Raw genomic sequence first — 17,094 nt, forward strand, 5'->3', positions numbered from 1 at the left:
TCGTTCTCATTTTACTTGACTGTGCTTTGTTCATTTTACTTTCATAAATTATCATCATTCTTTGCACTGTACTTTCTATTTTGTTTGAGCTTTGTCAATGTTTCTTCTCATCTCTATTGCTTACAGCACACTAATCTGTTATATCCGAGCGAAGATTAAATCAAGAGTAACTTCTGAGACATATTAATTGACTACTATGCTCAGTTTATTGACTACTGTCTCCCACGTTTACAGTCACTTTTTGGCTTTATTGCGTACAAATGTTATTTCCTATTTTATGGTGCATTGCGGTCTGTTTGGTGGATATATAAACCGAGTATGTTTGAAATAAATCATCCATATTGCAGAAGTTGGTATTGTGTTCTGGACTCAAGCGGACGGGCTAAGCGGACAATAGGACCAATAAGGGCGCTAGGCTGCTCATACCGGTCGAACATCATTGGTTTGGCATAGGGCTAAGATTGTATAAGTCGTATTTTGATTGTTGGATAAATCACGTGATTAAAGCCGGACATAAATTCATAACATAAACCTACATGCTTTTGATTTTGCACTAGATCGGTAGATATTTTACCGCTTAACTGGCATCCAACTTATTTCTTGTCCGGTTTATATGAACTTTCTTTGATGTATAAGATATACTTTTCTACCTAATAAATATTTTGTTTTCTTTATCATATTTCACACATTTGGTTTGTAATATGCTCAGGCATTTGAACTTTTGTGTTTGTTTATCTTTCTACACATTGTTTTTATTAAGATTATTCTGTTTTGTATAATTTGATAGTTTAGCACTATCTACTTTACCATTTAGTTTTATAGATCAATGATCTTAATAAATTTTTATGTGATGGAATTTTTGAAATCCATAGAGCTAATATATCACGGTGTTCTGCTAATATCTGTTTTTCTATCACATTGTTTCTGTCTATTGACGAGACTCGATTCTCCGTTGCAAATTCAAGACCTGATACGATGGGTGGCAAGTTCGACTTGTGGTGATTTCTTAGGTGATGCACTTTGAACTGCCACATAATTAGATGATTCTAGGAATCTTATGAGCCTCGCTTTGACCATTCTCATCAATCATTTCGATAAGATACTCTCATTTCAGCTAATTCTGTGTAACGTCTATCCTGATCAACTTAACGCCTTTGAGTCAAACTCTTCTCATTTATTGAAGATTCAGCATCACTTTATTCAATTCAGTGATCGCTCCATGTATCAAAATTAGTATCACTTCTGGAGCAATAACAGGTGATTGTGCAAGCAGATGTTTCAAAAATTGTCTGACTGTTTTATAACTAGTTGAATGGTCCATCATAATACATACTGTAACGAGACCGCAAGTTCTCGAATACTCTACCACTGAGCCGGCACACAATACAGTTAGTTTCCAACTTTATGGATTCCATATATCCATGTTTACGTGATGAGCTTTCGAGCTAAATAGAGATAAATATCATAAGATTGCTAAATTTACTAAGTGTCCTTTTTTAAAGCCTCGTGTCTTCCGAAGAATCTTGGCTGTCATCATGAGGTGTAATGATTCTTTCATCAAAGAGTGCAGAGTTTAGATTATTAAGATTTTTTAGTTTGGTAAACGTTTTATGAGCAAGGTCGTTTTCTGAGGGATGGGGTTGCCGACATTATGACTAACCCCATATTTCACCCAGACTTGAGACCACCAGTAGCCCTAGAACAGCTACAAACGGATTTAGAGTACAGTGTATAGTCCTACTAAATTCTGTCAGGTCATAGTGAAGCGTATGTTGTCGTTTAACAATTACTTTTATCCTTACATTCATCAGTGATGATCAGTTCCGAATTCCCATTGAAATACTTATAGTTTGGCTTTAAGCCAAGAAAATGAAAAAGCTATTTCAGTCTATTTTTAAACAGTGGTTGTTTCTGGCACATATCACATATTTCTAGCTTGTTGTTATGATCATCATTAACATGGTCTCATTCATAATGAGTATGAGTTTGTAATATTTTTAAATGAAACAATGGTATTTACTAATTAGATTATTTGTATCTTTTCATATACTGGTCACCTTACTTTTACGATATGATCTTAATCATTGTCTGCAGGTAATTGAACAGAGAACTGATTGTATGTAGCATTATTAATTATGAAATGACCCGATGAATGCTTAGTAATTACCATATTTAGATTACGAGTAGTGACAATTCACCTTCTCTTTCTATACTTGGCTTACTGTGCAGGTGAATTAGATAAATTTTTTCTTAGAAATAAGATTCCAAATTTGTCACTGTTTTCGATAATGACAAGTAACTTATCGTGAATAATAACCAAACAAACAAGACTTACTTACTTACCTACTTAAGCCTGTTACCCCTCATGGAGAAGCATAGGCTGCACACTAGGATTCTCCAACAAACTTGGCCTGAACAATACTTTCCAGTTGTTCCCAATTGTTATTTTTATCCTATTAATGTCTGCTTCCAATTCTCAGCGCAGTGTGTTCCATGATCTTCCTCTTTTCCGTTTGCCTTCAGAATTCAAAGTTAGCACTTGTCTCGTGATGCAGGTTGATGATTTCATCATTGTGCGTCCTATCTACTTCCATCATCTTTTCCTAATTTCCTATTAAACTGGAACCTAGTTTGTTCTCTCTTACAGTAGACGGTTGCTGATAGTATCCAGCCAACAGTCTTTGAGTGTCTTGCGTAGAAAATGATTATATGTGCGTGTAGCATTTTAATGATGGTTGTGTTAATTCTCCAAGTTTCACATCCGTATAGTAGAACTGCCTGTAGCTCTTCTAGAGTTACTGCCGGTCCCAAGCCCGGGTAAAGGAGGAGAGTTTGGCATGAGGTTAGCGATCCCATCCCGTAGAAAACTAACTCGCTAAAAAAATGCTAACCAGAAAAAAGTTTGCTTGTACTATGAATGAACTAAGTGTATATGAAGGTGAGACTGAATGAATGGTATTTTGACAAACTTAATTTTGTACATCAGCGCAACTTCATCTGGTATGAGGCTTTCACATAATCATTTGTTTCAACACAGTTTAAAATATTTTAGCCGGAAACTGAATAAGCGCATACGCAAAGTAACAAGGAAAGTGTGAGCAGAGTAAAGTGAAGATGGACGGTGTTGTAAATTTTTTCATTTCGAGTTCTCATATGACACTCGTGCGTCATACTAGAAGAGGTGGTCAACAAATGAGAAATAAGATGATGGATTTATCGCAGATTGAATGAACATTTGTTTGGACCCTGTCTCGTTATACGTGATGGTTACTATTATTATTTTTCAAATAATGGTCACATTCACATTGGTTTTGACCTTGATATAGTTTTAAAATGTGGCATCGACTGATAGGATGACTTCATTCTTTTCACTTGCCAATCATATACGTTTTAATTGTGAGTGAAAGACACATTATCATTGTATTTAAACAGACATCAGAATGCAAACTGTCTAATTGACTTCAGAAAACGTTGGTGAATTACGGAGTACAAATATGTTTAGGCCACAAGGAGCAGTTGTTTGGTTTTCCTTCTTTTTCCTGGTCTGGAATGCAGGTAAGACTCAAACATTTTTATATGGGCGTCACCATCTTTATTTTTATTCATATGACTATGTACATGACATAGATAATCACTCAGCAATCGTGACATTAGTCACTAGTCATTAGTATGCGTTGATGAGCACCTATCAAGTTGTGAAAGATGTTGACATGTATTCGGTTCCTACACAGAGCACCAGTTCTCTTGTGATCACAATACACTTCACCTATAAGTATTAATCAGCATATAATCATAATACGTTCTTCTTCTTCCTTGTGACTAATTGCGAAAAACTTACTGGTAACCTAAGAAGTCGAATGTTTTAATAGTCTACAGGCCTCAAGAAAGCCTTGCTCAAGTCATTGTCCATGTACCGCGAGCATTTTGAAATATGCTAACACGACGATATCGGGAAGCAATATTCCTTGAGCAAACTGCATGACAAATACTTAGATTACGTGATACAATATGACCACAGCATCATTTGTAATACTTCCCGGTTTGTTATCTTTACTGAGGAACCATAAAAAAGCACTACTTCAATGACTGAACTTTTAAGTCAATCTTCTTTGGTCGATGTAAACAGTGAAAGAATATCCTGATTGAACGCGTAGTGAAAAGGTTGACTTTACTTCATATTTGCCGTTGGTAGAAGTGATGGCATGTTTTAAATCTAGAAATTTGATGAAATTTCGAAGTGGAGATAACATGAAGTCAGGCGCTAAGAGTGCACTTTTTCTGACAGAGATCATTGTTTATTCGGATCTGTATGCATACAACTAAAATATGAGACTCCGATCAAGCAATATTAGACTAAAAAAATTGAAGATTGCACAGGTTATAAACTCCCATTTATGAAGAAGGAAAGACCACAAAATAAATGAGTGTCAATAAATAAATGTGATGGTTTGTTCAGCTCTACTCTGTCAAATTGAAAGTCTAATGAGAATCCAATTGACACCTCATTCTTATGAATGAACATTCTTCTGATTAGTCTAACTTACAGAACGATAAAAATTCATGCCTAAACATGACTTACGAAACAGAACAGTAGTAGGGGAATTGAAGTCTCGTCATTCGATCAAATATTTTCATGCAACTGAGATGGTAAAAATCGGCTGGTTATTCGAAAACGAGAACTATGAATAATGAACGACTACATTTCCTGTGAAATTTTTCCAATTTTTAGTTCGAATCATGGACTGATCTTAACTGGGCTGTCAGTGTTGACCAGAGAACACCGAACTAGTGGTTCGTTCTAGTATAGAACCTCAGAGCAATAAACAACAACTGTTCACACACAAATTGTACTCGTGAACACTTCACTAGACTGTGTCGCCACCCAGTGTTTCATATCCCGTACCACAGTCAGTCTACACTGTTGTCGCTCCATGGTTTACAGTGTAATGTAAGAAACTATGTGTACTTCTTGCGTCTGTAAAAACACTTGTGATGAGTTAACGGATGAACTTCCACATCAGTCTCGTTGGAGATGAAGTTGTCAACAGGAAAACATATTGATGACACTCAATCAAAGCACATTGGATCGCACATCACATGGAATAGCATTTGATGTTGTCCAATTGATCATAGGTTTTCACAGGAAGACATGAGAGACTCTGTTGATTTTCACAAATATTTGAACTTTGATTTCAATATACATGAGTTTAATGCGCAGTAAGCCAATAGGATCACAGTAGACGTGTTTGACTGATTGATGAAGTAACTGTCTATTGATGTGAATATGTGTGTGATGATATTGCTTTGAAACGGAAGACGAAAACCAGTGATTTCAACAAATTTATCCCACGATGTTATGCAAAACCAAACAGCTCATATTATTCAGAATAATTCTTGATAAACATGTACCTAACTTGTTCAGTGGTTGGAGCTCATTCTCAGGAAACCCTAGAACCGTTGTTCATATTGATAGCCACTCGTCAACGAAATCTGGCTTAAAGATTGAAGGAAGTGTTGCATTAAAGTAGATTGTACCCCATATAAAATAGCTCCGAAATCTGTGATGTCAACAATGAGCTATTCTTCAACAGCTAAACTCCTGTCTATACGCGAATTATTTGTTTAGTGAATACTGTGTAGTGGTTATCTCACTCAATGTTCAATGCCCTTAGTAAAGTTATGTGGACGTGACGCTAGTCCTTACTCATTGATCAATCACTTGTTGTGTCTATTTGCCAGTAAACTAATTAAGCGTTTCTTAATTCAGGTGAATGTATCGTCTCCATAATTTTCATTGTTTTGTTTTTTTGTTGACAGCGCAGTTTCTTGAGTTTACAAGTGCAGGTAAGTTAGTTGGACAGTAATCTCATCTGATGAATTGCACTTCCATCACGTGTCGTGTTAAATGTTAATCGAATCAGGTTTAATTCTATGTATATCGAATAAATCATGCAGTACAATTTAAATGCATGTTCAGTAGCATCACATATTTTGCTCTTACACTCGAATTACGGCGCACATCATCATGATTGATGATTTTTATGGGTTCTGTTTGGATGAGAATTGAAGTGTGCATCTCGATTTTGTTTAGCTGAACGCATTCTTGTTTTAGTTCATTCATTTAATGACTTCTGAATAATTATCGAATATTGGATCGCTCAGTTTGGGTGCGTTCAAACTATTTCATAAAAAATTAGTCTATCCATTATGAGCATGATGAGACTTGAATAAATGGTCGTCTAAACTGTTAGTGTCTCCTGATCAGCATATAAACAATACGAATTTCACAGTGATACTGACGGATTATTGTGAATGATGTACATTTTCCTCCACGACAACCATGCTGACGTTTTCAATGATTTTCGTGTCCATATTATGCTTTCATCTAATATGTTTGAATTCCGGTTTGTTTTAGATATCGTTGTGATGAAACTCTCTGTCTCCGTTAAGGAGTGGAATAAACTGATTGGAAAGAATGATAAAAGAGAATCCCTAGAAGTTTTGGATGGATATTGTGCAAATGTAAGTCTAAAAGCTATCACTCAAATTCTTTGACATGAAGCGACGTGAAGGATAACATTATTCGAGTTATTTTACCTCAATCGATGTCCATATATTGGCCACATGAATCTTTGTGTGAACCTGCACATCGATATGGTAAACGCGCAACAATTAATGTTAAATAATGTGTTGTAATGGGACGTGTACATTGATGTGAAAATTTGTAAAATACGTAAAATGGAACTTTATTACCGAAGGGTAAATGTTGAATATCACTATGATACAGTGTTAGGTTATTGTCACTCCGGGTAACCATTTTTGTGACTGGACATAAATATCCAAATATGAATAATTATATGAACACCCATAAAATTTGCGTTTTGAGTTAGAATGATCACTTTCATAAATACTTCAACGAAATAATTTGACCGATTCATGTGATTTCTTAAAGGTTGTGAATGTGGTGAAGGAATTGGAGCCAAAACTGAATTCCGTTACGCTGTCATGTGACATCCATCCATTACAAAAACCAAATAATATTCATGCCGAAACCATCAATGTTCAACTTGCCGTGTTAAAGAGTGAAATGGAAAAAGTATATTCATCAGAAACGTGGTTTCCATCGTTACAGAATGCACTTAAATCGGGTACTGTGAATGTGGATAGCACGTGGATAACTAGTGAGTGAATCGCCAATGCATGTCAGTTTTCTTGTTGATATCCACACTTGATCAATATGTAATGTGTTTTGTTGAGTTGACATCGCTTATATTTTTCAGCACTAAGTAAATATACTGTACTTCATTTCAGAAATCGTTTCAGTGAGTGGTAAGTTCACGATAAATTCTGTCGTTTGTGTGTATTGTAAAATTTGTTGATATCAGTGATACTGTAAAATATTGATAACATCAGTCTGTCAACGTAATGTGTGACTTTCAGAAGTGATAGATGTGTAGTGGTATGTAAACATGGGTCGTGAAATGTGTGCAAGAGGCAGCCTGTTATCATCAAGCGCAAAATAATATTTATTTTGACTTGTAGATCCGGAAGCCTTTAGCGATGGTAAGTTGTCCCGTATATGAGGCAGTTGTTTTGAAATTTAAATCTCCTGTTATCATTTTATGATCTCAACTGAGGTGTGTAAAAGTGACTGGATGAAATGTGTTCGTTGCTTTGTTTGTGAATGTTGTGTGAACTGAATGATGCTAACAAACTGGCCGTAATATCGATGATGTGACTGTAGTGAAATTATATAGTTTATTGGATAGGTCGGAGAACGGTCGACTCGTGAAGGCCTTGTGAATCGATCTCCACAATTTGATCAGTCAAAAGCTCCTGATATTTACATGCTTGTAAAGGCGTTCAACACACAAACACTCTGACATTTAATTCTTACCGAGGAATCAAGTGATTGATTAGAAATATCATTCGACTGCTACGCTGATTGCCTCTCCTTTGCATTTCAGTGATGTTTTCACTAGACAAGTTCACTTGAACTTCGACAAGTTGATTTTGATCCGTTCATCTCAAGTCTCCAGATCGCTTCTCTAGTTGAGAATTTGATGATAAATTATGACAACGTTTCCTCAATTGGTTTCACCAACACGTCAAAACGAAGATTGTATTAGTTTGAATCGAGGATGAAATCAGCAGTGAATGTGTATATGATGTCTGAAAAATCCTAATGTTTCTATCGCTGATTCGTCGGTCAACATAAATGCTTATGTGTAGTATGGCTTACAATACCCACTGAATAGAGTGGTTTGATTAGCAAACCGATTTATGAAATATTTTATTGATAGTGAATATTTGTTCCACAAACTATGTTTAATGAATGTTGTACATTTTAGAAACCCACCTGTTCAACGAATATTTTGGAACGCACTTAGTCGCTGATAGGTGCGCTGATGTAAGTTTGTAGCTGATCATGCCTTATGAAGTTCTCTTGAGCGTATTACGTTTTGTGTTGATCGATCAAGTAGCAGTTACGTGTTGGTTTAGAGAGATTATAAATTTAAGTTCATCACATGATATTTATATCTTCGTACCATTAATTCCAAAATTTCAACGAATAGTCCATCGATACTCGCTTTGATGACATTTATTGATGTATATTGCTTTTTTGATATTCTGTGGACCTAAACACCAAACATCAGTGTTATGTGGCCTCCGTAGCATTTGTTATCTACGTTTATCAGGATTTATTTGGAAGCAGTTTCATAGAAAAATAGTAGTAAGTTCTCACAAAGTTTCTATATGATACATACCGACGATTACGAAATATTTAATTGTTTACAAATAGACATTATGCCATTAAAAAGTACTATGCAGTAATACTGTCTAAATATTTTAATTGTAGCTGAAGAACATAATGTCGAGGAGATATCCCGGGTTTGGAGAATCAATGGAGAACTGTCTCTTCGATATGCATAAAGGGACTATAAGTATGAATATGAAATACCAAGAACTAATGAAGAAAGGTTATTGCTGTTTCAAACATAACATATACAGAAGAATATACTGGTCTATTGATGAATTATTGCGACCGGAAACATATGGTGAGAATTTTCGAAAAACACAAATTTAAAAACAAAATTAATGAAACAAGAAAACGAGTAAAGATAAGAAACATGCAAAAGCTGAAAACATACAATACAGTACAGGCGAAAACGCGCAAATAAAGACAAATTACCATAGGCATAAGTAAAGATTTAAAAAAACCTGACTACAGAATGATATTTCGGTGATCAGTTAAAACGCTTTCATTTTTCTATTGAACTTACTCTGTCGGTTTGTTTCTCGATGTCTTCCTGTCACTTAGATGGGGAGACGACAATGAAGAGCGAAACATCACAACCTGAAATAGCGTCTGACATGGAAGGAATTTCTCTCGGTATTAGTATAGAGGTTGTGGAGATTATTAAGTTTTTGATTGAGATCATGGACCGATTGATGTTAGACCATCACAATTGAAAACCTGGAAGCACTGGACGGCTTCGTGAAGGAATTCTCGGAGTTCTAGTGAGAAGTCGTGACCAGTGGAGCTAATCCTTGTCGGGTAGAGACAGGTATCTACCTCAGTACAACGGAAGTTGGTCGCGCGTTTTCGTGGACTGGTTGATGTTGGAAACTATCACCATTGGATGCCGGCTCAGCGGTCCAGTCGGTTAAGCGTTCGCGCGCGAGACCGAAGGCCCTGGGTTCGAATCTCGTGAGTGGGATCGTGGATGCGCACTGCTGAGGAGTCACATAATAGGACGAAACGGCCGTCCAGTGCTTACAGGTTTCCAATTGTGATGGTCTAACATAAATCGGTTCATGATCTCTTCTCTGGGCATGTTTGCTCGACTGATGACTCCTTTCTCTCTCTCTCTTTCTGTTTCTCTCTCTCGCTCTGTCTGTCTGTCTGTCTGTCTATCTATCTCTCTTCCACTCTCTCATTTGTAAATTGAGGATCTCGAGACATGGAATAGTATTTTTTGTTGTCTAATTCATCATAGGTTTTCACAGGAAGACATGAGAGACTCTGTTGATTTTCACAAATATTTGAACTTTGATTTCAATATACATGAGTTTAATGCGCAGTAAGCCAATAGGATCACAGTAGACGTGTTTGACTGATTGATGAAGTAACTGTCTATTGATGTGAATATGTGTGTGATGATATTGCTTTGAAACGGAAGACGAAAACCAGTGATTTCAACAAATTTATCCCACGATGTTATGCAAAACCAAACAGCTCATATTATTCAGAATAATTCTTGATAAACATGTACCTAACTTGTTCAGTGGTTGGAGCTCATTCTCAGGAAACCCTAGAACCGTTGTTCATATTGACAGCCACTCGTCAACGAAATCTGGCTTAAAGATTGAAGGAAGTGTTGCATTAAAGTAGATTGTACCCCATATAAAATAGCTCCGAATTCTGTGATGTCTGGTTCAATATGTGCCTTATGACGTATTAGTGAGTAAAATTCTGTCTCTCCAGTCATCACACTTTTAAGGTCGTTAGGTGTCGAATTTTCTCTAAAATTTGATTAACGTCTTATTTTGTTGGCATGGGATTTCTTATGATTTTCTTTATTGTATATAAATTGTTATTAGCTAGCTAACTTTTCTGGAGTTTCATTGTTTGAACTGACTAATTCGGTTGTGCAGCTCTCATTATTCTTCTGCGTGATATCATTTACAGGATCTTTTCAAAATTGCTTTTCAAGTTTGAATCGTAAATACCCATGACATGACCTGTTAGATTTGTGTGAAACCGAAATAACATAAACATAGTGTGCAGTAGAAATAACATACCCATGTGATATTATCTACAGTATGGAACCAGCACACCATCCACTTACTAAGGCTATTCTCAGGATCACCAAGAATAAACTGACAGTTCGTCATGTCCATTTCAACCACATCGCAATAACTCACTTACACAACAAGCGCTGTCAAATAACATCAACAATGTTGAAACTAAAAAAAACGTCTTGTATGTAGACGTCTGTTGTCTACGTAAGTCGAATATGTGACGACCGTTATTGAGTCTAACGCTGTTCATTTCCCTAAAATCACGACCTATATTTAGCAAACGTGTATCAATTTGTTGATTATCGGAATCAGTATTTCAACAGTCGATAGACTAGTGCAAATGTTTATCGGTTTAGGTGGCCTCATCAAACAACAATACAGAAAGAGAGTGTGTGTGTATTGACAAAATTGTTACGGTTGTAATTACATTCCATGATTTTCACTGTTCACTTGATTTACAAATTCACAGATTGGTCAGATGAAGAGTGACAAGTGAGTATTGAATCGTGGTGTTATAATTATATCTTAATACATTTCTAGTTTCAAGTTTCGTTGAAAACTGATTGTAAATACACAATCCATTTAATCATGACCATTTAGCATGGTAGTCACCGTTCACAAAACGTTATCAATATCTAGTCACAGATTGTGGATTAACGTTGTTTTGTCGCTAGCTGTTGGATGAATATGATTTGATCAAAATGTTTTGTAAACATCTTTGAAAGTGTATTCAATTTGTATATGATCAATATCCGGTTGTCGACATCAATGATACCCTTGCAAATCAGTAATCGTTCCAGTATAGTTGCATATAGATTCCGTCAATATGTGTACAATTATATTAAAATTATTATAGTGAAACAGAATACTTGTTTTAGTGTTGTTCAATTTGTGATAAGACGTGATTGTCTTCTATCGATTAAATAGAATTGACAAATCAAAGCTGAATTAATCGTCATCACATGTCTCGTCTAGAATATTCATAAAATTTCCACCCTCGTTTTTGCTATATTAGTACACATTGCATGCTCGATTATTATCTTAATCTAAAAGTATAATAATATTCAAAGATGTGAAAATGAATGCTTTCATGAGAATAATCTCGTGTCTGAAATATTACCAAGAATGATCGAATCCTTTCACATATACTTTTCTTTCAGATCACTCGTTTTCTAATCTCATCAACACCACTACCATCATCAGATAACAATAACAGTATTGTACACTGAAACATACTGATGCAATTTAATATGTGGTGAACGTAACAATATTCTTGAATAACATTTTCTAATTCTAACACACAATACATAATATATGGTAATTAACGCATTGAGTCTTTTTTGTCTACATTACGTTTGAGAAGGAAACGATGAATATTTGTTTGCGATGAATGATATAAACAATTACTGTAACGTCTTAGTAACGGTACATACGTAGACCAATTCGAATTGGCTTTTAGGATGACTTGTTTGTGGAGATCCTTCATTTTAAAGATATTTCACATGCAATGGTTGAGTTTGTAATCTTATTCACCAGATATCGTTGAGTCGGATGTATTGAGTGGTGGTTCATATGTAAGACGAAATAAACGATGTTAGTGGTACATAGTTCAATGGTTGAAGAGCATGAATATCCTACATCTATTTATTTATCCATCTCATGTGTATTTTATGAAACACTTTTGGTATAAATTCATCAGATAGTAGTTGGTGACTTTGCAAAATATGCTTCCCAAATACAGTGTCTTTCTCAATTAGTCCAAAATGTTTCGTAGATAATTGTTGGCCTGCGTTTGCTTGTTATTAATTCCTTTGATTCGGATTACACTTTTCGCAATGATCATTAATAACTATGCTTATTCATAGCCGATCAGTTGTCTGTTTGTGATCCGATAAAGATAAAAATAAACGACAGGCTTAATCGTATGTTATTCATCTGAAATAACATCGCCTTGTGAAAAGCTTTCCATTGTACGAGCTTTAAAATAGGACACTTAGTAAATTTAGCAATCTTATGATATTTATCTCTATTTAGCTCGAAAGCTCATCACGTAAACATGGATATATGGAATCCATAAAGTTGGAAACTAACTGTATTGTGTGCCGGCTCAGTGGTAGAGTATTCGAGAACTTGCGGTCTCGTTACAGTATGTATTATGATGGACCATTCAACTAGTTATAAAACAGTCAGACAATTTTTGAAACATCTGCTTGCACAATCACCTGTTATTGCTCCAGAAGTGATACTAATTTTGATACATGGAGCGATCACTGAATTGAATAAAGTGATGCTGAATCTTCAATAAATGAGAAGAGTTTGACTCAAAGGCGTTAAGTTGATCAGGATAGACGTTACACAGAATTAGCTGAAATGAGAGTATCTTATCGAAATGATTGATGAGAATGGTCAAAGCGAGGCTCATAAGATTCCTAGAATCATCTAATTATGTGGCAGTTCAAAGTGCATCACCTAAGAAATCACCACAAGTCGAACTTGCCACCCATCGTATCAGGTCTTGAATTTGCAACGGAGAATCGAGTCTCGTCAATAGACAGAAACAATGTGATAGAAAAACAGATATTAGCAGAACACCGTGATATATTAGCTCTATGGATTTCAAAAATTCCATCACATAAAAATTTATTAAGATCATTGATCTATAAAACTAAATGGTAAAGTAGATAGTGCTAAACTATCAAATTATACAAAACAGAATAATCTTAATAAAAACAATGTGTAGAAAGATAAACAAACACAAAAGTTCAAATGCCTGAGCATATTACAAACCAAATGTGTGAAATATGATAAAGAAAACAAAATATTTATTAGGTAGAAAAGTATATCTTATACATCAAAGAAAGTTCATATAAACCGGACAAGAAATAAGTTGGATGCCAGTTAAGCGGTAAAATATCTACCGATCTAGTGCAAAATCAAAAGCATGTAGGTTTATGTTATGAATTTATGTCCGGCTTTAATCACGTGATTTATCCAACAATCAAAATACGACTTATACAATCTTAGCCCTATGCCAAACCAATGATGTTCGACCGGTATGAGCAGCCTAGCGCCCTTATTGGTCCTATTGTCCGCTTAGCCCGTCCGCTTGAGTCCAGAACACAATACCAACTTCTGCAATATGGATGATTTATTTCAAACATACTCGGTTTATATATCCACCAAACAGACCGCAATGCACCATAAAATAGGAAATAACATTTGTACGCAATAAAGCCAAAAAGTGACTGTAAACGTGGGAGACAGTAGTCAATAAACTGAGCATAGTAGTCAATTAATATGTCTCAGAAGTTACTCGTGATTTAATCTTCGCTCGGCTATAACAGATTAGTGTGCTGTAAGCAATAGAGATGAGAAGAAACATTGACAAAGCTCAAACAAAATAGAAAGTACAGTGCAAAGAATGATGATAATTTATGAAAGTAAAATGAACAAAGCACAGTCAAGTAAAATGAGAACGAAATCCATATTTGACAAAATTCAAGAACTGATATTTATGTTGAGCACATTACTGAGGAAATTGAAAATGTAGCCAACAGAAATGCATTCATCAGAAGTCGTGAACAATGGAGTGAAATATGTGTCGATTATGAGATAAATATCAGCCTAACATGATGCATGGAATGTTTCACAAATCCACAAATTAATCGAAGTTAGACGTGTATAGTTTACGATGCATACTCACTGGTCTAGAAATTGATCGATCTCAATCGAGCTCGAGATAATTGGATACCAGTGCAGGCTACACGTCGGTGTATTCACACTGATGACGAGCATCATACTAAAAAGACTATCATTACATTCAGCTCGTTTGTAATCTTCCAGAATATTTCAGCTGTTCATATAAACAATGAGAATAATGCTGTCTCCACAAACTGACATGAAGTCATAAAGTATGTGCTCAAAAGTGACTGGAACAAAAGTGTAATTCACTAATCATAAATGATCGTTTGAAATAATATGTGTTAAGAAATATGAATATGTATTCGTCTGATTGTAGAGATCCACTTCAACACCAGTGTAGAACCATGACAAGAAACTAATTGAAAAGAAGTATATCTTTGTAATCTCAACTTGTAATTTTAACATACAAATCCGTTTGCATTCTTCAAGCAACTGGTGATCCTTATAGAAGCTAATAAAATTGGTTATTATACTTATTGTTAAATATGAGGGGTATGAGTTAGATCTCATTAGGTAGAAGTAACTTTACAAAATAGATAGTTTAAAGGTTGATATTTGAAATTAAATGAGATGATGAGTATAAAGTTTTCTTACTAATAACTTAACAACGTTGCTTAAAAAGCGAATGGAATGTAAATATCAATTCTTACTGTGTATTCTACGACCAATAATAGAAGGGACCGAAAATTTGATAAGTAATATAAGTATTTGTGATCAGATAAATATATTATCGATATACAATGAGTTGTAGATGGTATTCATCTCGAATTTAGTTTAAGTAGGAAATCAAACATACTGTTAATGCTAGCATGTGGATTCCTAAACTGAATCAGTTCTCGATTCACCTAGCAAACCAAAATCGTCTGCTCTCGCTACTTAAGTTTAATTCTTGTATCATTTGGTTGATGAAAAGATACATCATTCTTGGCAATTAACAAGAAAGCACAACTGGTAAGATCGACACTCACACATGTAACACATGAATTGCGAGCATGAAACTTTCCACATGATAAACATTTACCAAACTTCATCTCACCTTTGTGATTTGGTTTGTAATTCCTCGTTGAAACACCTTTCATATTTACACGAGAATAGGAATCACTGTTAAATGAACGCAAGTTTGATTGACCCTGAGATTGTAGTTCATCATGACGACTAAGCAAAGTATTAGAAATCTTCATCGACTGGATATCAAGTTCATTGACTGCTTCGTAGTTAATACACGCAGTTCTAGCATCTTGAAAGGAACAGTTTGGCATTTTTAACAGCCCTCTTTCCAAACTCGGTATGTTAATTCCTGCAATTAATCGATCTCTCAGTTGCACATGAAGTTGATCACCGAAATTACACTTGGCAGCTTGTTTCTGTAATTCAAGGATGAATTCCCGAGCCTTTTGGTCATTTTGACGAATCATCTTATGAAACTTCGCCCTTTCACGGCATTCAAAACTGGTGCATTTTACATGACTTAATAATAGCTCTTTAAGAGTTGCATAAGGGAGTGAGATAGGTTTTTCTGGATATGCCAAAGTTTTTAATAAGCTGTACGCTTCCCTCCCAATGAATGTCAGAAAATGTGCCACAATTTTCTCACCTTTAACATCTTTCTTGATCATGCTCCAAATTTCGAACCTTTCCAAATAATCCTCAATAGCTTCAGGAGTTGAATGAATATCCAACTTTTCCATTGCAGGTTCCATGACGACGCCAATATAGTATTCTAATTGTCGTATGAATTAGGAATTCCAGGATTAACGCAATTGAATTAAGAAGACACAGGCACAACGAATATACTGTATTTAGAATTCGAAATCAAACATTCAACCAGTACAAAGGTATCATTGGTTCATTCAAATGGTTCAAATTCAAATGGTTCAAATGGTTGTGGACGGAATAGAAGAAGCTTTCGCTTAACAGGCTTCCGTGTCTAGTAGCAGGGGATCACCAAATCCTCCAGGCAGGAACCTAGGTACGGTGACGATAAAAGAGGAAAAGAAATTGGTAAATCATAGTGCGATGCTGTCCTTGGTCCTTAAGAATAGGTCAAGTTGCCTCTTGAAGGACTCCTGAGAAGTCGCTTGGACTAGCTCGGCCGGCAGCGAGTTCCAGCTTTTGACAACTCTTAAGGAGTAGAAGTTGTGTCTACATTTCGTCTTGCTATGTTGTGTTTCCAGTTTCTGGGTATTACCCCTTAGGTTATTGTTCGGACTAAGCTTAAGTAGGTGTTTAAGAGGATGTCCAGAAGTGTTAAGAATACTATAAGCCATTAATAAATCACCTCTAAGACGCCTATATTCTAGTGGGTAAAGGTCTAGTGAACGGAGGCGTTCTTCGTAAGGCTTAGATTTGAGTCCTCGAACTGATTTCGTGGCTCGCCGTTGGATACGCTCCAAAGTGACCTTATCCTTTTGGAGTGAGGGGGGGAGTACTATGTTTCCGTACTCTAAATGGGGACGGATGAAACTATTGAAGATTGTGTGGAAAGTTCTTCCGTCAAACTGACCAAAAATGCGCCTCAACGTTACCAGTGCAAGGTTTGCTCGGAAGGCATTTTTGTCACAGTTAGCGTTAGACTTTAAGTCATGG

The 17,094-nt window shown here is 35.7% G+C and overlaps 2 protein-coding genes across 2 annotated transcripts; one reads left to right on the forward strand and one right to left on the reverse strand.

Annotated features, from left to right (window-relative positions):
* The first annotated feature begins 3,050 nt into the window (after window positions 1–3,050).
* MS3_00009072 (uncharacterized protein) lies at window positions 3,051–12,149 on the forward strand. Its single transcript, XM_051217413.1, has 10 exons — window positions 3,051–3,555; window positions 5,818–5,844; window positions 6,416–6,522; window positions 6,953–7,181; window positions 7,312–7,329; window positions 7,543–7,563; window positions 8,352–8,410; window positions 8,700–9,059; window positions 11,276–11,298; window positions 11,347–12,149. The coding sequence occupies exons 1-8, from the start codon at window positions 3,495–3,497 to the stop codon at window positions 8,730–8,732; spliced, it is 555 nt and encodes a 184-aa protein (XP_051064811.1). The 5' UTR covers window positions 3,051–3,494; the 3' UTR covers window positions 8,733–9,059; window positions 11,276–11,298; window positions 11,347–12,149.
* A 777-nt stretch (window positions 12,150–12,926) lies between these two features.
* On the reverse strand, window positions 12,927–16,298 carry MS3_00000679 (uncharacterized protein). Its single transcript, XM_051208355.1, has one exon. It carries the CDS (start codon window positions 16,206–16,208, stop codon window positions 15,381–15,383), a length of 828 nt encoding a protein of 275 aa, XP_051064812.1. The 5' UTR covers window positions 16,209–16,298; the 3' UTR covers window positions 12,927–15,380.
* Between the last annotated feature and the right edge of the window lie 796 nt (window positions 16,299–17,094).

Source organism: Schistosoma haematobium, chromosome 5 (genome assembly GCF_000699445.3).
Source record: "Schistosoma haematobium chromosome 5, whole genome shotgun sequence".
Taxonomy (NCBI): domain Eukaryota; kingdom Metazoa; phylum Platyhelminthes; class Trematoda; order Strigeidida; family Schistosomatidae; genus Schistosoma; species Schistosoma haematobium.

Excerpts from the sequence above, each read along its gene's own strand:
- MS3_00009072 (XM_051217413.1), top strand. The coding sequence starts at position 3,495 with ATGTTTAGGCCACAAGGAGCAGTTGTTTGGTTTTCCTTCTTTTTCCTG. Across the intron at positions 3,556-5,817 it reads TTTCCTGGTCTGGAATGCAG|CGCAGTTTCTTGAGTTTACA; the intron begins GTAAGACTCAAA and ends TTTTGTTGACAG. Across the intron at positions 6,523-6,952 it reads TGGATGGATATTGTGCAAAT|GTTGTGAATGTGGTGAAGGA; the intron begins GTAAGTCTAAAA and ends GATTTCTTAAAG.
- MS3_00000679 (XM_051208355.1), bottom strand. The coding sequence starts at position 16,208 with ATGGAACCTGCAATGGAAAAGTTGGATATTCATTCAACTCCTGAAGCT.